Genomic DNA, 25,256 nt, shown 5'->3' with positions numbered 1-25,256 from the left:
CAAAGCACTACTTTGGTCTAAATGAAGCTTCTCAACTCTTTGACATTGTTTATTGGCACAAAGATGACACAAGAGTCATTTTCTAGCAAATAACGGAGGACAGGTAACTTCCCAAAAACGACAAGTGATACACAAAACGGACGTTAAGTCATCGTTAAATTCCATTTCTTGTTCCACCTGCTTATTTGTGTTTTCCCCTCTTACCTATTGTCCATGCTGCGGTTTCACCAGCCTTGCGTGAAGGCAAGCGCTTTGTAGGTATTGTAAACCGGCTTAGTGATGACACGTCTACTCCGCAACTGGAAACAACGACAAAGGTCACAGCCGCCTCCTTTTCTGCTGCGGGAACGCGACGAGTGACATTATGGCGGCCGGGCTCAGGTAACCTCACATGGATACCGCTCATCTTACTTTTTGTGTGATGACGCTGAACGTAGCTCACAAGTGAGCGTGGATGCTGAAGTGTTCACAGTGGCTAAGTTCAGTGTCTGACACTAAAGATGCATCTGTGCAAAAACAATGAAACTGGAATGCTGTGAGTGTCTGCTGGCGATGCTTTACAGTCGTTAGGCCGCAGTCGAAGTTTCTGCTGCTTCAGGGTTGTGTACTCGTGTGCCTACTGAACTGGATCCAGTGTATTTTTTTTGGAAGACTGGCTCAGTCCAGCAGGAACAAGAGTGACAAGTCGTGGGACATTCAAAAGGTGGAGGCTACACAAGATCTATATCGCCAGTAGTGACAAAGTATGCTGCAAATGATAAACACGTGACACTGAAAGTACTTAAAAGTATTTATTAGAACATACATAAAATGCAAGTACTGTGCTAAATAAAGTAATAGATATGAGGCCGTCTCTTTCATTGTGTTTGGCAAAAAAACCGTAGTAACACTTACCTGCCTTTGGGGGGCGCCCGAGCCCGCAAGCTCACCTGTAAAGATTAGAATTGTGGGCACATGCTGTCAAAACTCTCGAGCTAAAACGTGCCCGAATACATCTCTTGCATTATTTGATAGTTTTCCTTTTTCTTTTGAACAGCCAAACGGTGCATATTTAAATTTAATTGTAGTAAAACTGTGAAGTGTTCTCTCGTGGGTACATGTGGGTGTGGGGTGACAAATGTAGGAAGTAACTTTTCAGTTTTCCTCTGACGACAAGCAGCAGGAGAGAAGACGTCACACAAATCTTTCAAACTTTTTCCACATACTTCCCATTTCTTTTTATAAGGAACATAATCGCCGCCAAAGTGCCCCTAAGTTGCTTCGTCGTCATTTCAAAGTGAACTCGAGTGATTTATTTGCCTACTTTCACCGGGAAAAGCAGGTGAAGAAAAGCAGGTGAAGATAGCCCCCCCACCTGACGTCGTGTCATCGGATTATAACGAAAAAGTCCTCGATAGAAGAAGTGCTTCTTCAAGATGATATGAGTGTTTTATCCTAAAGGTAAGATCAATTATTGACATTGGAAACTATTACCTGTCGCTGAAATGATCATTTGGGTGTGTTTGATATGAAGGGAATTCTTGTTGAGATTGGAAGATTCATTTCCAAAGGTGGCGTTTGGCACCAGAAAGCCATTTCGTTTTTTCTTATACAAAACATTTAACACAGTCACACTTATAACCTGAATCCTGCAATTTGTGTGACAATTAACTTTGATTCACATAATTAGAAATAATATATATTTATCTCTCCTTTTATTTTGTATATGTTTTACTGGTTCACAACATTTCAAATGTTAATAACGATTCATGTATATAGATATCTATTGTCAATATTTCAATTACTGTTCAGGGTCACTCAAACAAAAAAAAAGAAAATCGATTTTTATATATATTTTTTTATATAAAAAAATAAATAAATATATATATATATATATTTATTTATTTTTTTTAATTTTATTTAGATTTTAATGTAATTTAGTAGGTTGATCATTTTTGTGTCTATCCAAGTATTCTCATATTGCATTCCACTCTGCTTCGTCCTGTCAGAATGAGTACTTCGGATGGAGAGGCCCGTGTCGTGCAGATCTACCAGAAGCTGTGTCAGGATGCGGCCGCCCACTGCCCGCTGCAGGTGGCAGCGGGAGACACGGCCGCAGAGGTGGTCTCCAACGCCGTGGTCTCTCTAGGGCTGGCCGCCGACCGCCGTTACAGCCTGCTGGAGGTGAGGACGAGCAACGATGAGAAGCGGCGACTGCGTGTCGATGAGTTCCCCCTGAAGAGGGTCCTGTTGTGGCCCCCGGAGGCCCAAAAGTGGCACCTGCAGAGTTTCGGGTACTACTTCACCCTGGAGGAGGCCGAGAAGACGCCGGCGGAGGCGTATGATGACCTTTGCAGCCTCCCCGCCGTCACCGAAGATGCCGTCGTGGAGGTTTTACGCTGTCGTTTCCTTGAGCACAAAATTTACACGTATGCCAGCAACATCCTGGTTGCCCTCAACCCCAATAAGTTCCTGCCGGTGTACTACAACCCAAAGTATGTCAAACTGTATGAGAACCAGCCGCTGGGCAAGCTCAGCCCGCACATCTTTGCCATGGCCAACCTGGCCTACAGGACCATGCTGAACTGCAAGGCAGACCAGTGCATGGTGATGTCCGGCGAGAGCGGCTCGGGAAAGACTGAGAGCAGCAGCTATCTGGTCCACTGCCTCACGGCGCTCAGCCAGCAGACGTACTGCAGCGGCATGGAGCGCGCTATCCTCGGTGCCAGCCCTGTGCTGCAGGTAGGGCATGTGATGTGACCCACTTTTTGTAAAAAAAAATTCTTCTCCATTTTAACAGATTTGGTCAGGGTAGCAAAGGGAAACCTGCAACCTGTGGGGTTAGCTGACATTCATGTAATGATAATAGTTTATCATCACAATGTCACTTGAGAAAAAAACACAATTTGTCAAGGGATATGACAAATAATACTTAAAAGTGTCTTAGATGATAAACATTGGAGGGGGTGACTTTGTTATGTATCCCGAATTAATCAGCAACCGTCATGAGCGCTGATTTGTACATATTGGTTAAAACATTTTTGCTCACATCCTCTTTTTTGTTTCTAGGACACATTTGTAAGCACTTCTGCTCTAAAACAGAAAGCGTGCAGTATAGACAAAACACACAGGAAATGCTTTATGTTTGTATTTCCTACATTATATGACTGTCACCAAAAGTGAGGAGTGATCACAAAGCTTGGAAAGTGTCATGTTTTGTCAGAAGAGAAACAACCTGCAAATTCTTTAAAGGTTCTAAAAACATTCTAGAAATTTTGGGGGGATTTTTGTTTTTGCCTTGGGCTATAAATCACAACTCAAAAAGTAGCACTGTATTTTATTATGATTGAAATGTCCAACAAATTGTGTCGATTAGTATAATTGGTGTTTGGGCAAACATAACAGTGTCTTGTTTATTTTTGGGTAAGTAAGATGCTGCAATTTGATGTCCCGTTATGAGGATTTTAGTTTGGCTTCCTCTTGTAATGGAAGACAAAGGTTGTAGTGGTGTGGCCTTTAGCCAAACCATTCATAATTAGATCACAATTAGGACAGAAATGCAAGTGTAATGCAATGCCGGGGCTGAAGCTACATTTGTGTGTGTGTGTGTGTGTGCGTGCCTGCGTATAGGGATGCTGTTTACGATTTCATGGAATTGTTTTGGTGCATTTTTTCCATTCCCACCACTGTGAGGATTCCCCTTGCGCATTTTATTGTGTCGGGAGTGCGGAGCTCCACTATGGGAATGTGCAGGGCGTTGTCTTGGAGAGGTAACACTGGAGAGGGAAGGTGTAACGTGTCAGAACAGGCTCGGCTAGGTTTGCAGCACAATACGCATGCGCACGCATTGGCATCCTTTTGAAATAAAGACGATCATATATTTTTTTTGCCTCAGACATCTCCTCAGGATGACAGTCACGTCTGCTAAAATTTGCGACATTAATTGTAAGTGGGCCTTGCTGGAGGTCTGTGCATTAATAAGGTAGAAATCAGAAATAATATCAACTAGATTAGCCTTTGTATTAAAAGGCATTACATTCAATACCATTTTATTTATTAAATGAGTAGTGTCTCTAAAAAGTCTCTTGATGTAAACAAAGGTGTTACCATGGTGACAGTACCACCCCCACCCCACATAGCAACTTCATCTATCTTTATTCCCGCATATCCTCAAAAAGATCAAGTTGTCCAAGCGGAACATTTCAAAGATTTTGTGTGCACTAACCACCAGTACGTATCGTGAGTGCACTGTTGAGGTGTAGCGAAGCGCCGTACGCGTCGGCCTGTTAAGACACGACCCTCAGCGATGCAGCCACTGGAATGAGGAACAACCCGTACTTTCCATTGCCAACAGATTCAGTTTGACTTCCTAGTGGGGGGGGGGAATGACATGTGTGTCTTCTTCCTTGGTGGGATGGGAAGAAAAGTCATGCAAATCACTTCAATGATGCTGGTTGACTCCCAAGTTGTTCCATAGAATTGAATTGATCGACATAGAAAATGTCTTGTGCACAAGTGAAAGTAGCTTCCAAAATGTCTACTTCATAAGTTGACACTATCTTCCTGTGTCTCCAACAGGCTTTTGGCAATGCTAAAACTGCAGCAAACAACAACTCCAGTCGCTTCGGGAAGTTCATCCAGCTCACCTACCTGGAGAGCGGCGTCATCCGAGGGTACGAAATTCCTACGAGGTGCTAATCTCCCGATGTGTTAATGCTCTTGTCTCTTTAGGGCGGTCATCAAGAAGTACCTACTCGAAAAGTGCCGGCTGGTTGACAGAGATAAAAAAGAGAGGTAAACATGGAAGAAACAGTTTTGAGCGCCATTGTCATAGAATCTTTTCACCAATAACATTTTATGACTGCAGGAACTACCACGTCTTCTATTACCTGCTGGCGGGAGCATCCAAAGATGAGCGGGAGGAGTTTGCTCTGCTTGCGCCTCAGGATTATCTCTACCTCAAGCAGGTACCGTTGCGCTTTGTCGGGCCAGGCAAGGTCTGAGCTTTGGAGAGCAGAAAAGAACTTGGATGACCACAATGGTGGTCATAACACCAAGGCTTCAAGTGACTTCTACTAACTGACCTAACTTCTGCTTTCTTTTGAGATACCTTCCAAGAGCTTTCTTATCTAAAAGTATGAGAGAACCTTGAATAGGGAACAGAATGTTTTGAGCAGACGACAAAGGAGTCATTTTACTCTATCTGAAATGATTAGAAACTCTCCCGTTATATAGTAGGTCATGATGGCCGCTATCAAGTTTAACACTGTAGAAAAGATATTTAAAGTTTGTAACAACAAATTATGGATGGCCTGATTACTGTATTTCATGGATTAAAGTACTCCATTTTACCTGATGTCTTTGTTCCTCAGGAAGACCTCCAATTGGACAATGACGAGAAGCTCGTGCAAGAGTACAAGAGGCTCCATCAAGCTATGGAGATGGTCGGCTTCTTGCCCTCTACTAAGAAACAGTATGTACACTCTTAAAGGTCTTCCGTCTTCCGTTGCCACTTAACGTACTATATTTTCTTTGGTAGTTGCTGCTGTTTTGGTTAGCAATCAAGTTTATATGGCCTCACTGGGGAACATGTTCATGTGTTGGGGAAAAAAAAGCTTATTAACACAAAAGCAGTAAATGGCAACCAGTGTCTCAATCATGTTCTATGGCCAGCAAAATCCAACATTCCATATTAAGCCAGGGAAAGCTCCTCCTTAGATTAGATAGTTAACGGGTCTAAGCGACTTCGTGAGGCAAGGTAGTGACTCATTTCACCCCATTCAGTTTCTGATATATGTAATGGTTTCGGCGACAAGTCCGAGCTCGCCGAGCTAGAGCAGGAGGAAAACGGCGTGCTTGTAAGTGAACACCCAACGGCCCTGGTTTCGATGCGGAGTAATGACGCAAATTGACTGGCTGCAAAACAATGTCAGCCGTGTTTGTAAATATGACCTAAGGTTGCATTCATTAAAACACTATGTGTGTGTTTATGTGCAGCATATTTTCCACACTCTCCGCCATCTTGCTTTTGGGCAACGTGAGCTTCACTCTGCCGGCGAACAATGAAGCTTTGGAGGTGGGACCGGCTGACATCTTGGCCACCTTGTCAGACCTCCTCAAGGTATGTTGAACAATGAAACATTTATAGGAATGAATGTTTTCCAACAAGGTTGGAATTAATCTGCACCTAAAACTTCCGTCAATCAAAGCTGATTCTTCCTTTTCAGGTTAAAAAGGAACTGCTGGTGAAGACTTTAACCGAGAGAAGAGTCTTAAATGGCAATGACACGGTGTTTTCACGCTACACGCTACAGGAAGTATGCATTGACTCGTGGGTCATCTATCTACATCGTGTTTTACTGGAATTTGATAATTGTTCTTTCCTTCCAAGGCCCTGGCAGCACGGGACTCCATGGCAAAGTCTTTGTATGCTGCTCTCTTTGATTGGATCGTCCTTCACATCAACCATGCTATGCTCAATAAGCGGGACGTGGAGGAGTTTATTTCTGTACGTTAACTTTTTTTGGGGTATTCCATTTTTTCAAACATTATAGCGTGTTACAATATGTCCATTAATTTGATAATTGATTCATCAACAATTATCAATTAATTTTACAACATGGTATTTTATTTTGTTACTCTATGATACGTTGCAGGATGTTAGGGTTAAATTATTTTATGATATTCAGCGGTACCTAATGTTATGCTACAATATGTTGTGTTGTGTTTTTTCAGTGTTTGTCCATTGGGGTCCTGGATCTGTTTGGCTTGGAAAACCTGCACACCAACAGTTTTGAACAGTTATGCATCAACTACAGCAACGAGAAGCTTCAATGTTACATTAACCGACAAATCTTCACTCGTCAACAAGTAAGGAAAAAAAAGAATTTATTTTATTTGTATCATCCTTGGTGCCGCGCGGGTGTTTTGCTACTATATGTGATTATAACAACAATTTTCCAGGAAGATTATGAGGCAGAGGGCCTCAGTTGGCAAAGTTTTGAGTACAGTGACAACAGCAAGTGTATTCATCTGATCAGTCAAGGGCTCTTCAACATGTTGGACGAGGAGAGCAAGTGAGATCATGCTCAAGTAGATTTTGTTTGTCTTGGGCAATATTAAAGATTTGTTTGTGTTTTTGTTAGCCTTCCACAAGCGACAGACGAAGCGTTGTTGGACAAGTTAGCGCTGCAGCACAAAGACAACCCGCTCTTTGCAACCTCCATGGATTGCGAGTCGTCGTTTGTTATTCAGCACTTTGCCGTCCGTGTTACATATTGCATCAAGGTGAGCTCTTTGTTTTTTGACAGTTGGACTTTCTTTTAGAGAAGGCAGCTCGGAATAACTGGATAATCTGTGGCGGCCAAGTAAATGATTCACGTTGTTCCCTAACTGGTCGTTCAACTGGACTATTACGATGCGATGTGTTGTTTGTAAATCAGGGATTTGCATTTCAATTTCAACACTCTTCAAAGTTATCGATGAAATATCATTTGTTGTGTTCTTGCAGGGCTTCTTAGAGAAAAACACGGAGCACGTGAAGCCTGAAGTCATATCTCTTCTCCGCGGCAGCGAGCGGGCGTTCCTGCATAACCTGGTAGCGTCCAGTCCTGAGGCGGCATTTCGTTGGGGCGTCCTCCGAGCCATCTTCCGCATCCTGGCAGTCTTCAGGAGCTTAGGACACAAGCGCGTGGAGAAGAGTGGGTAGCTTTCACGGATAATTGTTTGGAAGTGCGGCCGCCTTGTGTCATATGTTTGTTTTTATGTTTGTCACCACAGTGGCCGCTCGACAGGCTTCCCGTATATCTCTCAAAGACATGAAACAAAGGACCGGCCACATCGACAGAAATTCCAGGTACAAGTATTCCATTTTGTTCGCCCTTTTTATGGTTTGGAACTGTATGATTCATTTTGTGGTCCCTTGTGCAGAAGTGATGTAGTTGTAACTTTTTTCTTAAAAGTATGTCTGCACCTCATCTGAAGTTGGTACATATTAGCATCGTTTGTTGGTATCCGTAGCAACTCCTACACGCTGGACTTCTCCTTCGATCGCTCTGACGAACATCCCCTTGACGTCTTTGAGGACATCTTTACTAATTTTGAAAAGAGGAAGTGAGTGAAAAAACACGTAACTGCGATTAGAACAATTCCGTGGGGCTGCTAAGCCCCTTTGAAGTCTGTTGCTACCCTAAACAGGAGCACTTATGTTGAGTAAATTAAAATGCGGTGTCTGCAATATATTTTCTGCAGGAAAAGTAGAGCTGGTCGCCGAAAGCAACTTATTCCAAAGGTAAAGCGATAATCTGGTTGTCATGATTGCTTCAATGTGGGCTTGAATGTTCTTTAATGTTTTTTTTTTTCCTCTCCCATCAGAATCTCATGAATTTGCGCTCACTCCAGCACGTTGTGAGTCTTGCGGAGCACGATCTCACCCGTACAGCCACCTGTCGACCTGCGACTTTGACCGTTTGCGCTCAGTTTCAGGTACGTCTGCTCAGTTTTTAGCTACAACGTATTAATTAAATCAAGCACATGTATTTATTGACACTCCATGCTCTACTCACAGACGTCCCTCACAAAGCTGATGGACACCGTTAAAAAAGCTGACCCTTTCTTTATTTTCTGTTTGCGCTCCAATGCAGAAAAGGTACACCTAGTATGCTGTATATTTTTTGTTACGTTGCGCTCAACAAGAGAGTGCACCCATTCATAGCTGCTTGCCTCTTGTTTTTGTAGAAAGAATTTCACTTTAATGATGAGCTAGTGCGCCAGCAAATCCGATACAGGGGCCTCCTGAACATGATTCAAGTGCAGAAGTCGGGCTACAATGCCAAATTTTCTTTTAAGGTGCTCATTCATTGCTATTATTATATTATTTGCTTTGCGGTACATAAGAGCGCTAATGTCTCTGTTTCGATGACAGGAATTTGGTGAAAAATTCCGAATGTTGCTTCCAAAAGGGGCCACCGAGTCCCCTGAACACATCACTGAGCTGTTGACCCGAATAGGCTTGGATCAGACCAACTACCAAATTGGAAAAACAAAGGTAAGTTAAGGTACCATCTAATTAAGAGGGAAACATCATTTGCACAAACTATCTCGTACTGTTATCGTACTACAGGTGTTCCTTAAAGAAAAGGAGAGGCAGCTGCTGCAGGACACCCTGAACAAGGAAGTGATGCGTCGCATCATTGTCCTGCAGCGCTGGTTCCGTGCATGTCTGATCAGGATGCACTTCCTGCAGAAGAAAGATGCCTCGGTTATTATACAGGTAGGTTGCACGCACCGCGCGGATAGCTAGCTCTTCACCTCATCTGAGATTGATCAGTGATTGAAAATTTACCTTCTAATGGCATGAGAGAAGCATAAAGGTGATCGAGTATATTGTACCATTGCAGAGGAATTGGCGTGAGTTTCACGAGAACCGAAGTAAAGCCGCCTCGGTCATCCAGACGGCGTGGCGGGCTTCGCTCGAAAGGTCGGAGAAAGAGCACAAAACAGGGAGTGAAGAAATTTCAAGAGAAGATCGACCCGCACGAGCCAGGTAGGCACTTTTGTTTCTGTATTATCCAAGGAATGAGTGGGCTCAGGATCATCAGAACTTTTCCCGCCACACAGCTCATCAAGAAAAGGAATACGTCGGCAGAACAAAGTGGAGGTGAGCCCAAATAGAAGCGAGCAAGCTGACACAGTCAACGGTCAGGATAGGCGAGGGGGTCGCGGTTCTCCGCCACCCCTCAACCGGCCGCTGTCCTTGCCTTTGGACCCCAGAGTGGGTAGCGACACAACTGGCACCACTGACTCCCCTAAGAGCACCTCCCTCCAGCGCTACAAAGACACGGGCGACTTTAAGGAGAAAGCCGAAAGGTGGCGGGACAAAATGAGCGACGAGTCCAGTCCAGAGGTGAACAGGCGGCAAGACAAATGCAAAGATGATTTCCAGTAAGTGTGCACGTTCTTAAAGTCATTCTCGGGATGAATGTAAAGACACCCTGTACTCACACTAGACCGGTCGAGATCCACTTTGTTTTTATTCCAATCGTGTCACCGTCCGCCACAGGTCCAAGGGAAAGTCCATGTCCGTTGATGAACTTTCCAAAGTGAGCTCATCCGGCTCCGATAGTTCACCATCTGCAAGAGAGGTAATATGACCTACATTTAAGAGACACTGTTTTGCAAATGTATTTGTCCTTGACACACAAATGGAGGCTCTTGACGTACACGCTCTTGAGGACACGTGCTTCATCAATCTCCCTCGGCCCTCTGTCAGGTCAGGGTGCATTTACGCAAAAAGCCAAAGCGCAAACGGCGCTTAGCCTACGCCCGCAGTGGCTTGATGATTAACTTTGCCGGCTCCAAGGAGAGCGAATATTGGAGTTTTCCACTGCCCCCCTTCAACCCCCGCAAGTCCACCTTGAAGACTTCGGCCAGTAGTGTGGACGTCCGTGCCCTCAAATCTCAGGTCAAGGTACAACGCAGAGGAGGCTGCTGCACATTGCACGTCTTGCATATGCATGTTCGCCAAAAAGAGATGGATGGCTTCAATGTTGTGCAGCTTGTCATTGGGCATAAGAAGGCGCTGTTGCTTTTACAAAGAAACGGAAACACTTTTTCACAAGCCTGCAGCTTCTTTCTGATTAATTCAAACAGGCCTCGCCATTTGGAATTAGATGTATTAAAATTGTGTTTGGTTTTAAGTAAAATAGTAACAGGAAAAAAAATGACCATGTGAGCCTTTCAATTTATTTGATCAGGTATAAACCGTGGTTGAGCAGGTTGATTAAAAAATAAAAACTCACCCTTAGCCAGGCTTTTGTTTACCATAAAAAAAATTAAAAACTGCATAGAATGTACTCTATTTAAATTATTTGTGTCTTTTATTGCATTTACTACATGTGTAAGCAGATTTTTGTGTTTTTTCTTAATTTATTTTCGTTTATATGTGGAAAAAAAAAAGAAGACATTTGTTAGGCGTGTCCGTGCATGAGGGAGCCAAAAAAGGGTCTGGTGGCCGTAACACACTGTCGTTTTGCATGACAATGCATTTAATGGTGAAGGTCTTTACATGCCTTGCAGATGGTGGGGTGGTGGGAGAGCTACAGATGTTTTGTCCCCACACAGTTTATTGTATTTTATATGTTTATATCTTTTTTTAAAGGTACAACACCATTTTCACACTTTCCTATGTCACAGTTCTCCGTAGAGCCGGACGGGTCCAGGTACAGCCTTCCTGCAAGGAGCCCCAACAAAGATTCGGAACGAGAACAATCCAATCAATCGCAACTCACCACCCCTGAAAAGTACAACTCCACACGATGCACTCTTTATATAATTTTAAACATGTACCTGATTGAAGATGTTTTTTGCCACAGAATTTGGTTTCTTAGTAGATTCTTGCGAAAGCGGGCGCCTAAGTTACCCACCAGCAATGACACTCCCCTGCAAGATAAAGCTGGTAAGTGTTTATATGTAGTATATAGTATATTCTAAAATTTAAACATAGGTTTCTGAAGGCTTGTCAGAATCACAAGAGTGGTTTTATGATGCTGCCATCTAGTGGTTAGTCACTTGCTACACTGTCTTGTCGGGGTAGGCTGGAATATTGATTTTAATTTATTGAATATTCACCCGTTGTATGCTAGCTAGCATTAAATATTTATATTCTGTTGTATTGTGAATATATATTGTAACTGTACAGTATCAGCAGACCTGCAATTCAGTCTTCCATTTAGGGCAACTTAAATGTGTTGTTTCCTTGCAGCAACTTTGCCCAGATCCCACGAGCAGAACTCTGGCAACCCAAACATCAGTCGTGCTACGCGGGCCCTGCGCTGGAATGTCTCACTGGACCGTGAGATCCAAGACCCCAAAGAGCTGCGCAACCTGGATGAATTTCTTGGCAACCAAGTAAGATGAGGGGAAAAAAAACACATTTAGGGCTTTTAAATACAGTAGCTACAGACCATTTATTTATTTGACTGCAAACAGTATCAAGCACGTGTTAGGGGAGGCTCTTATTTGCACAAATGCAGTTTTACAAACGTAATGCATTTTACCTTTTTTTTTTTTTCTCTCCGCCTCAGATGAATGACTTGCGAATGCGAATCAAAGACCTGTCACAGACAGAGAGCATCTTCCTCTCGGCCACCATGCAGTTCAGAGATACCATTAAAGGCATGTACTCTTTGCAGGTCAGTGTATTACATGTCCCTAAGCTACCTGAAGTGTGTAAACGGAGACTCTGGCCTGTTTCCCTTCACATCATGCTCTGTTTGAGCTCCACAGAAGCCTCAGATCGGCTACAAAGATCTAATGAAAGGCTACCATAACAAAGTCAGTTCTCTGGCCGGCTCCAAGAATAAGAACGAAGTGTCGCTTGTGGTCAACTTGTTCCAGTCGATGCTGGATGGTTTCATCAGGGGCGAGATCAAGAGGATGGACTCGGATCCAGTCAAGGTCACCTCTATAGACTGTCACATTATACATTTAATTGTGTCACGAATATGTTAAGAAAACACTCCGGCTTCCTTCAGGCTACCAAGACGACAAAGAAGAGAAGGAAAAAGGACAAATGTGTAAGATGATTATAAATTTTGATTGACTTAACCACAGGTATAAAATGTATAATTCCGTTTTTGTTTTTGTTATGACAGCCTGATGGTCCGCTTGATCACCGCTTCAGCACCTACCAAGTGAACATCATGCAGTCATGTGACCTGTGCGGTTCCTACATCTGGGGAATGGAGAAAGCCTACATGTGCAGCTGTATGTTTACACGGCACGGAAAATACATGTTTTAGTTTATCATTTTCGTAAACAGTCAGTGATGACTGTTAAGAATTTTCAATGTTACTACAAAGAACTTTTTATCCAGTTTATACATTTGGTCAGTGTGTCTTTAAGTCATGTGGTCGACTGACTGTTGCCTTTGCCTTTTTAGCGTGCAAGTTAATATGTCACAAGAAATGCTTAAAAAAAATCATCACTGACTGCTCGACACGCTGCGCCCGGCTGGTAAGAAAGAAAGGCTTTCTGAAAATGCCCAAAACATCCGACACACACAACAGAGGTCATGATTTTTGTGTCAGGATGACAGCGTACCCGGCGGCCTTCACTTCGGGGTGCACGTTTGCGTCCTGACCAGCAAGGCCAACCCCATCCCCAAGGTAGTGGAGCTGCTGCTGATGCACGTGGAGATGAACGGCCTCTACACCGAGGGCATCTATCGCAAGTCGGGCTCCACGTGCCGTGCCCGGGAACTCCATCAAATCATGGAGATGGGTAAGATGCGGTGGATGGACCGTACGCTCACACACTGTTATCCATCTTTGGTGCCATTATAAAGTAAATCATTATTGTGGGCATTTTACCTTTGGTGAGGTGAATCTCAAAATTTTCTGAAGTGCACTGTTGTTGTTTTTATGGCGTTAGACCCCGAGGCGGCCAATCTGGATAACTATCCCATCCACACCATCACAGGCCTGATGAAACGTTGGCTCCGAGAGCTGCCTGACCCGCTCATGACTTTTTCGCTCTACGGTGACTTCCTGCATGCTGTGGGTGAGTCCAAATGAATGTACAAGAGTGCCTTGAGATAAGAGTCAAATTCATTCCATGACCACGCTTGGGATAAAACAACACTCCACAATTTATATATACATATTCATATAAGAATTTTTGTCACGCCGCAAAAATGATAAAGCTTGAAAATGCAAAATTCAATTATCTAACAGAAAATATAACCCCCCCCCCCCCCCCCCCCCCCCTTTGTTTGCAGAGTTTCCAGACAGGGCTGAGAGAATACGGGCGGTGTACCAAAAGGTCGATGAACTTCCCCTGGCCAATTACAACACACTGGAGCGGCTCATCTTCCACCTAGTCCGGTAAAAAGACATTTTGTACAGCTGTTAAGAGCATCATCTTCAGGTCATTGGGCCTCATTTACTAATAAATGCGTAATTAAGGACGAGTCAACTCGTTAGTAAATTCTGGATTATCACTGTTAAAATGATATCATATAAATTGCTCCATACGCACGGTTAGTGAATGATGCCCATCGTGTGCGTGCATGTGTGTGTTTGGTTCCAGTGTGGCCCACGAGGAAGATTACAACAAGATGACGCCAAGCTCCCTCGCTATCGTCTTCGCCCCTTGCATCCTGCGTTCCCCCAACTCAGACGACCCCTTCCTCGGCATGAAGGACGTGGGCAAGACAACCACGTGAGTCTCGCTCCGCACTAGATGTACATTCTACATGTGATTGGCCTGTACATTGATTTGCGTTTGTGTGGTCAGGTGCGTGGAGATCCTCATCTCTGAGCAGTTCAGGCGCTACAAGGAGAAGCTGCAGAATATCCAGGAGCTGGAGTACGCTGAAGCCTTGGCTGTCAATCAACTCAAGCTGAAGAGACAAAATACAGTGAGATGGCGGAGGGGGCTACAATTTTATTATGTATTAATGCAATTTGATTCATCAAATCAAACAACGACAAAATAAGAACTAGTACAACATTTACAAAAATAGTGGTTCAAAATACAGAATTGGATGCTGTCATACACAGACATTAAGCCATTTTGCTAACCAAAAAAGCAGCACAATGACGTCATCCAGTTTAAGACAACTAAAGCTTCTTGTAAAAGCAAGGGAACTAAAGGGTAAACCTCGTCAGGCTCGTAACATTTGTCTTTTCTCTTTGCAGATTGTGGAAGAACCATGTAAAATGGAAATTCCTGACCAGACTGATTCGGAAGAAAGGACTCTCATTGAAAGAATCAAGTCCATCAAGCAGGAAAAGTAAGAGTTGATGGCTTCATGGGGATTTTTAATTTATTTCTAGTTTTTGTTTTTTTTTTTAACAATAAAACCTCTGTGGCACATCTTGCTAGATTGGACCTGGCCTGCAGGTTACCCGATCTGGAGCAGGAAAACTCGGACAATGAGATCCTGGACTCGTCGTCCTCCATGAGCACGGAGAGTCTGGAAGATCGCCTCGGCAGTCTGGACTCAGAAGGTCAGTAAGAAGGTAAGGTGGTCTAACCTTCTTCTTGGCACTAAATGACATGAACTGAAAGTTTTCTGACATTTTGACGTTTCGTGATTGCAGCAAAGACGAGCAAAGTCAGAAACATGCTGGAGGACATCATCAAGCCCGAGTGCTTCGCTGCTTCCAACTCTCCCACCATGGACAGCAAACAAGCGTTCAGTGGTTGCTTTGACAATTTGGAAATTCCTTACATTGATGAAGAGGAGAAGGAAAAGGAGGAAGACACGACAACCAGTTAACGCCACCCTTGTCCGTGGTGTGCACTTTAGTCATGCCAGTGCTGCTATAGCAACGCTGATAAACGTACAGCACGTCACCGCAATCATCTTTTCACTTTTAGAGTGACACACCTAAAAGCAATATGCAGCACCGCCAGAACATTTGATGCAATCTGCAGTGCCATTCTGAAAAGAAATAAAACATCACAGAAATATTTAACCTATAAAATAATGATAAATGTATTTTTTTTTCCATCAAATTTAGCGTGCCCATTGGAGGACATCCCTACCTCTTTTGGAGAAACCCATTGTATTGTATCTTACTGGAAACTCAATGTTTGTCAAAGTACTAAATATGGACAATTTCCATGAGGATATGGGTGACATGATCCCAAAAAAATACTGTACAAAAATAACAATTTAAGTATTGTACATAGTATTTCCAGCTGCTGTTTTGTTTCACATTGACTGATCCTATTAACATATTGTTGCATTTCCTATGTTCTTGTACATGCCTGTACATCTCCTATAGGTAACCTCTGTGGCAAGTTCACTAATTTTGATGCGCTCCTTGAAATAAACAGTTATTTTTTCTCATTTGCCTGCTCTTGGAATAGTACAAATGTACCACGGCCATTCCCGTTACGTCACTGGGCCAAAAGAACCCGCCATGAACTGTAATGTACGTTGAACCGACTGATTCTGACAAGGCCAATCAGAAGCTTGCACGCTGTGCTAACCAATCGTCTGCCTTGACTGCATGGCTAGGGGGCGGGGCCATGTTTGGTTCCGGAAGAGAGCTCGAAGCGAGGTGGTGTCGCTATGGTGGGGATGAGGAATCATCTCGTTAGTTAGCTCGCTGCTAGCTGTCTTTTACTGGCTGTAATGAGCTTTGCCATCGACATCAGCGGATCGCTCGACTTGTTTTGTTATTGAGGCGCCACCACGACGACCCGCTGACAACCGAGGATGGATATGAGCGAACAATGACGGGGGAGAAAAAGAAGAAGAAGCGGCTGAACCGCAGCATTCTTCTGGCCAAGAAAATTATCATAAAAGATGGAGGAAGTGTGAGTTCAATATTTATTTAATTCCGGAAATAGACGTCGTTTGAAAAAAAAAAAAAATGTAGGTCTTGTATGTAGTTTTTTCAGTATTGTCCGTGGGTCTACCCGCGTTTCTGATATATTTTTTAAGGGAGGGGGGTTAACGTTAACCGTTAGCCTTGCGCTGTGGAGCTACGGCTATGCAGCTAATAGTTAGCTCGATGGCCTAGCTATGTATGCTGGCCGTTGGTTTTACACGTCAACTCGGCTATCGTTTTCGCTTTCCCAATTTAAGATTAAAGCAAACCTTCCTCGGGTACACGCTAGGTATCAGACGGTTTTTCTATTTTGAAGCGAACAACCCATATCGTTTAGCTTGCCCAAATTTGCCCACCAGCGAAAGTGTTTAGGCACGCTTATCTAAGCTAGTTAGCTGACGTCAAGTTACGCGATACGTCGTGACCGATTTGGGATATTTTTATGAAACTTTCAACTTTAACATTTCAGTTATTTTATGAAACTTCTAACCAGTCAACCACTGACAAAAAAAGATCGAAGAGACGTCCCGTTTATGTCACAACGAAACTGAGTAAACACATCGGCTGTCAAAACACGTATGGTACTTGTAACTAGACAAAGTAAAGTAACTTATGTCCACATTGATTTAAATATTGAAGGCAAGGCAGCGTTACATATAGGTAACTACATGTGCTTCACATTAAAATTACAAAATGTAAGACGTCCAGTATGTATGATTGCCAAGATAACAGTTGTCAATTCAATGAAATCGATGTTGAAATCGAATCCCGCGATTACAGCGTCCACTACGTCACTGCCATTTGCTACAAGTCGAGTCTGAAAGTTAACAAGCAACTATAAGTTCATCTGTTGGTTTCTAACACATTCAAAAAGTTCGTGTCAATTCTGTTGAATTCAGTCACCTCTTCGCTCAATTTTTTGACGCTGATACTCTTCGCAAGAAAGTTACAACTAGAAACACAGTCCACAAGGGTTTTATTCAATGAGCATTAAATTACAAAAATGAGATTAAAGCCCATCGAAATTGCATGGGTAGTAAATGTCAAATTATGTGATAACAGATTTGGATTGTTGTAGCAAAGTTTGTGCATTGAGTACTGTGGTGTGGGTACAACTGAACTGTCGTGGCTTCATTCCAGTGGGGCCCTCACTTCCAATGATGCTCTTTGTCCTGGCTGTCGAAGCCTTCGTTATCACCCGCACACAAGTGAATAGCAAAGCAGCCTATTATTATTTCATGTGGATGCTGCAACATCCATCAACAGAAGGCTGTCACACATTGTATGTGTGGATCGAGGCGTTATTGTCACATCGGCGACATGTACACAAGCTAGTTGAATAGCTGCGGGCGTCTTAAATTTTGTCCTGCTGTTGTATTTACAAAGGCTCAAACTGTTCCCATCATAAACTGGACAAGCAAGCTTTGTTTGACTAAAATGAATGTATTTTTTTTCCCTGTCTTTACATATTTCTGTGCAGCCTCAGGGAATCGGCGAACCCAGCGTCTACCATGCCGTGGTGGTCATCTTCCTGGAGTTTTTTGCATGGGGTCTGCTCACTACCCCGATGCTTACGGTAAGTCCCGTCATTGGATACGGTCGCAAAGATGCGTCTTTTGTGTGGACGGCTGCAACTATTGTGGAAATATAAAGAAGGACATCATGCTGCCATATTGTGAGCCCCGTTCCTTATTTGAAAATGCTCGTCCGGTAGAGAGGAAGTGATTGGTTTGTGTTGTGGCCGCTTCATTTGCAAATTCAGTAGAAGTGATGGTGGTCAGGTATCTGTAGCAAACAGGTTCATTTAGAAATGCCTAGTGTAAACATTTCCAGAAACGTCAGACATAGGTGTTTAAAGCAGTAACACTTCACGCCACGTGACGGCAAACTTAAAAAACTAAAAAGTGATTATATGAGTTTTTTTTCTCCTCGTGATGTCAAACGTGGTTTACTTGTAGGTTGTTCTTTGTCGGGTATAAGCTAAGTCAGTAAGAGAGAGAATGTAGTAAGATAAGCTCTTCTGACGAACATGGTAGATGCTGGCTCTTGTTATAAATGTCACTCTGTGACTTCAGTGAGTTACCTCCAGTCAGTTCCATCTAATAGAGAACTTTGTACAGCGTGAATATGAAATGGGGTTCACAAGGTTTTCTGGAAAAACACGGCAGATGCGCACACCGCTTGTAACAACGTGTGGACTCTGAACTGTTCAACCATTGATTTGAACTCCACTTTCACCTCCACCTTTCCTCTTTGCTTCTATAATATCGTATTTGTCTCACACGACATTCTCCAGTTGCTTTACGCGACATTAACTGATTTTCTTTTTTTTTTTGTAGGTATTGCATCAGACATTCCCCCACCACACATTCCTGATGAACGGCCTCATCCATGGCGTCAAGGTAGGAAGTCGAAAAGGCAAAAAATATTCCCCCCAAAATATCAACAAAAAATACACGACTATGGTCAAAAATAACAATTGTCATGTCACTGTGTTTACTTTCTCCCCCCGTCTAATTCCATCTTTCCTCATCCGCAGGGCCTGCTGTCATTTCTCAGCGCTCCGCTCATCGGGGCCTTATCGGACGTCTGGGGTCGCAAATCATTCCTGCTTCTCACGGTCTTCTTCACGTGCGCGCCCATCCCGCTGATGAAGATCAGCCCGTGGTGAGTGAGCAAGGATGTCAGACGGCAGCGCCACGTGTCTGTCCTTCCACCGACTTTGCTCTCTAACCCAGCTTTTCCCTCCTTCTCCAGGTGGTACTTTGCCGTCATCTCCATGTCAGGAGTTTTCGCGGTCACCTTCTCGGTCATCTTTGCGTACGTGGCCGACATCACGCAGGAGCACGAGAGGAGCACGGCGTACGGCTTGGTGAGGAAATCCAATGGGATTTTATTACAAAATACTCACAGTCAGAATAGTATGCGTTCATTATCATTATAAATGAATGGAAGAAAACCTCTGAGTTGTATTGAACCCAAGGGACTAAACTAACAGGTTTACACTCCCCCATTAAAGACTGCAGCTCTCAAACAACTCCCTCCATCAAGCAAACCATTTTTTTCTTTTGCCACACCCTCTCCCCTCATCAGGTGTCAGCCACGTTTGCGGCCAGCCTGGTCACCAGCCCGGCCATCGGCGCCTACCTGTCAGTGGCCTACGGCGACACCCTGGTGGTGATCCTGGCCACAGCCGTTGCACTTCTGGACATCTGCTTCATCTTGGTGGCCGTGCCAGAGTCGCTTCCCGAGAAGATGAGGCCTGCATCGTGGGGCGCGCCCATTTCTTGGGAGCAAGCCGATCCCTTTGCGGTGAGTCAACCCAACAGGTTATGTCTGGAATTTAAACAATTATAATACACAACAAAGATTGGCGTATATTAGGGCTGCTTAATTAATCGAATTTAAATCATGATCACGATTTGGGCTGCAGAGAATCTCAAAATTTACATAATCGAGGCGTTTTGAGACGTGCAAGTGCAACTCAACTGCTACGTGTAGGAGAGTGGAGCTCCAGGCCATATTTAATTGGCAGTGTTGTACCTAAACTCGTTCAATGAACAAAGGTTCATGAACCTGTTCATATTTTGGATGAAAGTGAAGTGAACTTAGTGCATTTTTGCTCCATGAACCTTTTTGTGAACACCCTCATTTTGGGGCCAATGAATGGTTTTGAACGGTAGTTTCCTTTTGTTCAAGGATGCCAGGTTTTCTCTTCTTAGACTTCAAAATAAAACCAGAAAAACTGCGTTTCTGGCAAAAATAGACCTCATGGTTGATTTTGTGTTGCATAATTTGGTGTGCCTAATAATCTGAAAATGATGTTAATCTCATAAGCGCGTTGATGTTCATTGCAGTCTCTGCGCAAAGTGGGCCAGGACTCGACGGTGCTGCTCATCTGCATCACGGTGTTCCTTTCCTACCTCCCCGAGGCGGGCCAGTACTCAAGCTTCTTCCTCTATCTCAGACAGGTAACGCCCAATAGACATCATCACGGGGGTGTCATTCTTGAGTGTCACTTGTAAATGCAACTTCAGTACAGCAGATCAGATGACGCTTCAAGCTAAACCGCTGTTTTTTTTTCCACCCCATATTTGAAATGGAAATATCGGTTTGAGGTCACACTGTTGTTATCGATGGATTCTTCAAGGGTGACAGATGGTTGCGCTTTGTGGCCTGGATGTACGGACGGACAGAGTTGAAGCTGCTTTTTGTTATTTGTTGTTTATGAACTCAACAAACCAGTTGACAACTTTTTTGTCCAAACACCCTTCAGGTCATCCGCTTCTCGTCTGAGACAGTGGCTGCATTCATCGCCGTAGTGGGGATCCTCTCCATATTAGCTCAGGTGCTGCTGTTGTCTTATTATTATTATGTTGAGTCAAGTCAGAGGTGTGCTCATGTCTTTCCTATATGACATCTAGACGGTAGTGCTGGGCATCCTGATGCGCTCCATCGGGAACAAGAATACAATTTTGCTGGGCCTCGGCTTCCAGATACTCCAACTGGCCTGGTACGGCTTTGGCTCGCAGCCCTGGTCAGTAAACGTCATCAGCACACAGTGCATTTTTTTCTTTCTTTCTGGTTTTCAAAGCCATTCGTGGGTCTCTAGTAGTGTTTCCCAACCTTAATTGAGCCAAGGCACATATTTTACTTTTGAATCATCTCTTGACAAACCACCAAACAAGAACGGAGAAGCCGCAGTTAGTTGCGGCTTGCCATTGTTGTTGTAGTTTTACCTTCCACCACCAGGGGGAAGCATTGTCTAATCAGCAAATGCAATTCTTTAATTAGTCCCTAGATCAGGCGTTGCTCTACTAGAGGCCATTTCAGGTAATCTATCATGGGCCATGCTAAATGTACATTCTGCTGGTTTTGTGAACAACAGAGTCAGCGGTTAACAATAACTCTGAGTTAGGCATAGTTGCTACGGTGCTGGGAGTACCTATGAAAGTGTCTCGTTAACTGATGGCATGGTATAATCGTCCTTTGTTGCAGGATGATGTGGGCCGCTGGCGCCGTAGCAGCCATGTCCAGCATCACGTTCCCCGCCATCAGCGCCATTGTGTCCCGGAATGCCGACCCGGACCAACAAGGTGAGCAAACTCTCCTTTTGTCCGCAAGTCATTATTCGCACGGCGCTGCCAGCGCTGACCCTACCCCCTGCCCCCTTCCCTTTTTGTCCCGCAGGCGTGGTTCAGGGCATGATCACCGGCATCCGGGGTCTGTGCAACGGCCTGGGTCCCGCGCTCTATGGCTTCGTCTTCTACCTTTTCCATGTGGAGCTGTCCGACACGGACGCCTCGGAGAAAGGCGGCAAACCCAATATGGCTAACCCCACGGATGAGGTGAGTGCTACGGGGGAAGACAAATAATGTGGTTGGCGTCCAGTCCAAAATAATACGCTTCTAATCCAAACGGCCAATTTCCTGTATGTTTTAAGGTGCGGGTTGCTAAGACTATTTTGGGGGTCTACTCATAGGGGATATGCTAAAGTTGCTAAGTGACACTGGCCTCTGGGATTGAATATTCTAAGTATTCCAAGGGGGTGATGCTTGAGCGACAAAATGGCTGCCTTCCTGCGTCTTATCGAGCGTGGGTCCTTGAGAATTTTTGCTTCGTCTGCTCATAATAGACACGTCAACCAAACGTCATTTGTATGAATGGTACCAGCTTGCTGAACAAGTTCCTAGACACCCCATTGTCACCTAGAGCATTGGAGGTGTATACGCAATCGGTCACACCCCTGATGCCTCACGTTCCTGTTGTTGTGGTGTCTTGCTCCATCCCTCCCTTCCCAGAGCTCCATCATCCCGGGGCCTCCCTTCCTATTTGGCGCCTGCTCGGTGCTGCTGTCCCTTCTGGTGGCGCTGTTCATCCCAGAGCACACGGGGCCCGGAGCCCGCCCCGGCGCCTACAAGAAGCACAGCAACGGGGCTCAAAGCCACTCGCACAGCCCACAGGGCAGCGGAGCCGAGGGTAAAGAACCTCTGCTGGATGACAGCAGCGTATAGCCTCGGACTACTTTTTGAACTCGTATGTGTGAGTGTGTGGGTAGCGCCCGGGTTTCAATCTGTTACTAACTCGTCACATGCTGCCAGTCCTGGGGGGGGGGGGGGATTGACCAGGAAAACAGACCACTGTAGAGACCGCTCGGAAAGCCCTTGTCTTTGTCTTCACTGTTTACTAGGCTTGCAAACGGGTGGAACATTTCCGGTAAACTTCCATGGGAAGTTAAGCTGGGAATTTTGGAAAAAAATGTCTTTTTTTTTTTATTTTTAAATAATGCAAATAAAGATGAGGATTTATTTGGATTATAACTACCCAATATAAAATATAATTTATTGATCAGTCAAGTCTTTCTTTGAAGAACAAACATTTTAAGTTTAGTTAAAAGGTCATTTAGACTCTTTAGTAACATTAACATTAGAAGAAATTGAAATGAAATGCACCCCATCTCCAAAAGTCTCATTCAAAATACAAATTCACAATCTTCTCTCAAGTTTTCAAACTCTTCATGCAGGGGTGGATTATATTTAAACGTCCTTATAGGACCCAACCTTCAATTTTGTAAATTCTCCATAGAGTTCCAGGTTTGAACATTCCGGTAATTTTGCAACCCTATTGTTGAGTCATTCGCTGTACACACACATACACACCACTTGGTTGTTTCCTCCACTTTTTTTTATTCGACAAATGTTGCCTTTAAGTGACTTAGGATATATATGTATACGTAACCTGTATGACGAGCGCAGTCTGACAAGGCGCTGTGATCTGATCATATTGCTCCCATCGGAGCCCGTCAAATTTTTGTTCACCGACCCCCACCCGTGTTCTTCCGCGCCAATTTACTGCCCTTTATTTTTCAAATTTACTGCCTTGCCCCATCGTTTTCCCCACTTATGCCCTCTTTACCCTACATTAATTTCTATTTCCTGTCTAGTCTTTATTTTGCCCAACTTCCTTACTGATGTCTGAAATTCCGTTCCACTTTTTGCCCCGTTATTTTAACCTAATATTTAATCCCAGTTACTGCCCTTCCCCCCCCCCCAGAGTCTTGTCTTTTTCTATTTTGGCCCAGATCCTCCCTGCATTTCCATCTTAACCACTTCCTCCGTTGTGTCTCCATCACAGGTTATATTTTTAACGGTTCAAAATTCAAAACATACAAACACATGAGGTGTTGCTATTCTATAACATGGACGTATGCAGTACTGTAAACTCTCCAAAATGGATCCTCAAATTTTGGGGGTTGGGAAAGCTCACTTTTCAAGGTCTCTCAAGTTTTGGGTTAGTGAGCTGTCACTGTGTTTAAGTTTTGACTTAACATTAACAGATATCATCTTTTAGGCAGCATTTCCTTTTCAGCTTTATTAACCTCTCTTTTGTCATTGTAAACATTTCAAGTGCATTTCAAATCATTCGCCAACTATGTTTAACATCTGTGCCAATGTTTCTTTTTTTTTTTTTTGTCTTAATGCTTTTGTTTTGCTGCCAATTTAAGACAGATTGTTTTTTATCTATATAAATATGTATAGCCTTTTAAAACATTTTGTTTTTAGGAATGGTATAAAAATGGGACGTCCATCTCTTTTCACATGACAAGCATTTCACTTAAGTGACATTTTTTTTTCTCTCTCTCAAATAGACTTATTCTTCATCACAGAACGTTTAAAAAAGAATTGTGTATCAGAGTTGGACAACCTGCAGCACGTGGGCTATATCACAGCCCTTAGCTGTTTGATGCAGCCAGACATTTTTTGATGTTATCCGAGAAGGCGATGTTGTATGCCAATATATTTTTTTAAGTCATCATATACTGGACCAAAATGTACATTTGGAGCTATACGGTGTAAACTCTCCAATCTGAGCAGACTGCGTAAAGTAACATAAAAATGACAGATTTTGGAAGCCCCGCCCCTCTTTTTTGGTTTTATTTTATTTTCTCGGTATGGGCGGTTCTGGTTACACATTTGAGCATAGTACGCCGAAACAGGAAGTGAAACCTGCCTGCCCTGCCCCCTCTTTCTCTGTGTGCCTAAAATTAGCCAAGAAAATGAGTAATGGCGACATTTAAGTCAAGGTGGTTATGATGTAAATATGGGAAACTAATGAAGCTATTTATTAAAGGTTTATTGTACAATTCAAGGGCTTCCGTTTGTTTTATGCGGTGTGCAATGGAAACATTTACTGAGCACATTATCTTTGTTTCTGTCATGCTTTAAATCAAATAAATTAGCTGGCCACCAATTGTCCTACCAGCAGCATGACCCCCAGCGATATTTTAAAATAAAGACCTCCACTCCAATAGATGCCTCCTTCCTATTAACATCTCTGCAGTGAGTTTGAACTACTGTTTTCTTAAACAATCACAACCCAACGGTGTCATTATGCTAGTTCTTGGAATGAGGCGCGTAGAGCCTCACACTACAATGCACTTTGGCAATGGCATCACTTGACTGTTCAAAGGGGGCGGGTCACGTATTGTGATGTAGACTTGCTGTCACAGCACATTTACCGCACAGGCCTCAGGCCGCTGGCGTCCCACGGCGGCTAAAAAACACGCGCCTTATCCTAAGCATCCATCATCACGGGCCTTGTATTTTTCCAACGGTCGTCCGTTGGCAGCAGGAAGGAATTCGGGAAAGGGAAGCGGGGGGCCGAAGCGTCGTTCGCTGGCGTCAAGGAAGTGCCACGAGATGAATCACGCATGAACTATATTGTTCTCGTAATCGGGCGAGAGGGTGCAAAACCGACGTTCCCATGATCCGTACACGCCGCACATGACTTCCTGTCACATGTCGCTGCACGTATCATGAACCCGGAGAGATGCGACAGCGTCCCCGCACGCTATTTTTGTTCTCCCAAGGACAAAAGTCTGCTAAAACAGGCCTTGACATTGTTGACCTCACTCGTATGGTATTCTTAAAA

General features: G+C 43.8%; 2 protein-coding genes across 5 annotated transcripts; both read left to right on the top strand.

Moving 5' to 3' along the window:
* The first annotated feature begins 665 nt into the window (after window positions 1–665).
* On the top strand, window positions 666–15,838 carry myo9b (myosin IXb). Of its 4 annotated transcripts, XM_085929804.1 has the most exons (42): window positions 666–1,440; window positions 1,989–2,721; window positions 4,558–4,652; window positions 4,711–4,773; window positions 4,847–4,946; window positions 5,352–5,452; window positions 5,977–6,100; window positions 6,207–6,296; window positions 6,371–6,487; window positions 6,715–6,849; window positions 6,943–7,055; window positions 7,125–7,266; window positions 7,490–7,679; window positions 7,759–7,834; window positions 7,999–8,091; window positions 8,230–8,269; window positions 8,353–8,463; window positions 8,546–8,626; window positions 8,716–8,826; window positions 8,903–9,025; window positions 9,101–9,250; window positions 9,378–9,523; window positions 9,598–9,637; window positions 9,806–9,921; window positions 10,040–10,121; window positions 10,250–10,447; window positions 11,173–11,279; window positions 11,352–11,434; window positions 11,741–11,886; window positions 12,063–12,170; window positions 12,265–12,435; window positions 12,513–12,554; window positions 12,633–12,744; window positions 12,920–12,993; window positions 13,068–13,260; window positions 13,411–13,539; window positions 13,757–13,862; window positions 14,068–14,199; window positions 14,275–14,398; window positions 14,679–14,773; window positions 14,866–14,990; window positions 15,084–15,838. In XM_085929804.1, the coding sequence occupies exons 2-42, from the start codon at window positions 1,990–1,992 to the stop codon at window positions 15,260–15,262; spliced, it is 5,295 nt and encodes a 1,764-aa protein (XP_085785930.1). In that variant the 5' UTR covers window positions 666–1,440; window position 1,989; the 3' UTR covers window positions 15,263–15,838. The 4 variants fall into 4 exon arrangements, with proteins under 4 accessions (XP_085785930.1, XP_085785929.1, XP_085785932.1 ...); XM_085929803.1 differs by having other exon boundaries at window positions 667–1,440; window positions 9,598–9,921; XM_085929806.1 differs by having other exon boundaries at window positions 667–1,440; window positions 9,598–9,921; window positions 14,866–15,002; window positions 15,084–15,232.
* A 163-nt stretch (window positions 15,839–16,001) lies between these two features.
* On the top strand, window positions 16,002–24,473 carry slc71a1-2 (solute carrier family 71 member 1-2). The gene is made up of 12 exons (XM_085930498.1): window positions 16,002–16,311; window positions 17,806–17,901; window positions 18,665–18,727; window positions 18,865–18,992; window positions 19,083–19,197; window positions 19,419–19,637; window positions 20,183–20,296; window positions 20,602–20,673; window positions 20,750–20,862; window positions 21,324–21,421; window positions 21,516–21,673; window positions 22,127–24,473. The coding sequence occupies exons 1-12, from the start codon at window positions 16,228–16,230 to the stop codon at window positions 22,337–22,339; spliced, it is 1,473 nt and encodes a 490-aa protein (XP_085786624.1). The 5' UTR covers window positions 16,002–16,227; the 3' UTR covers window positions 22,340–24,473.
* The last annotated feature ends 783 nt before the right edge of the window (window positions 24,474–25,256 follow it).

This window comes from Syngnathus leptorhynchus, chromosome 14, assembly GCF_054491065.1.
Source record: "Syngnathus leptorhynchus isolate UIUO chromosome 14, UIUO_Slep, whole genome shotgun sequence".
Classification (NCBI taxonomy): domain Eukaryota; kingdom Metazoa; phylum Chordata; class Actinopteri; order Syngnathiformes; family Syngnathidae; genus Syngnathus; species Syngnathus leptorhynchus.
This window is presented reverse-complemented; position numbering and strand designations above follow the sequence as displayed.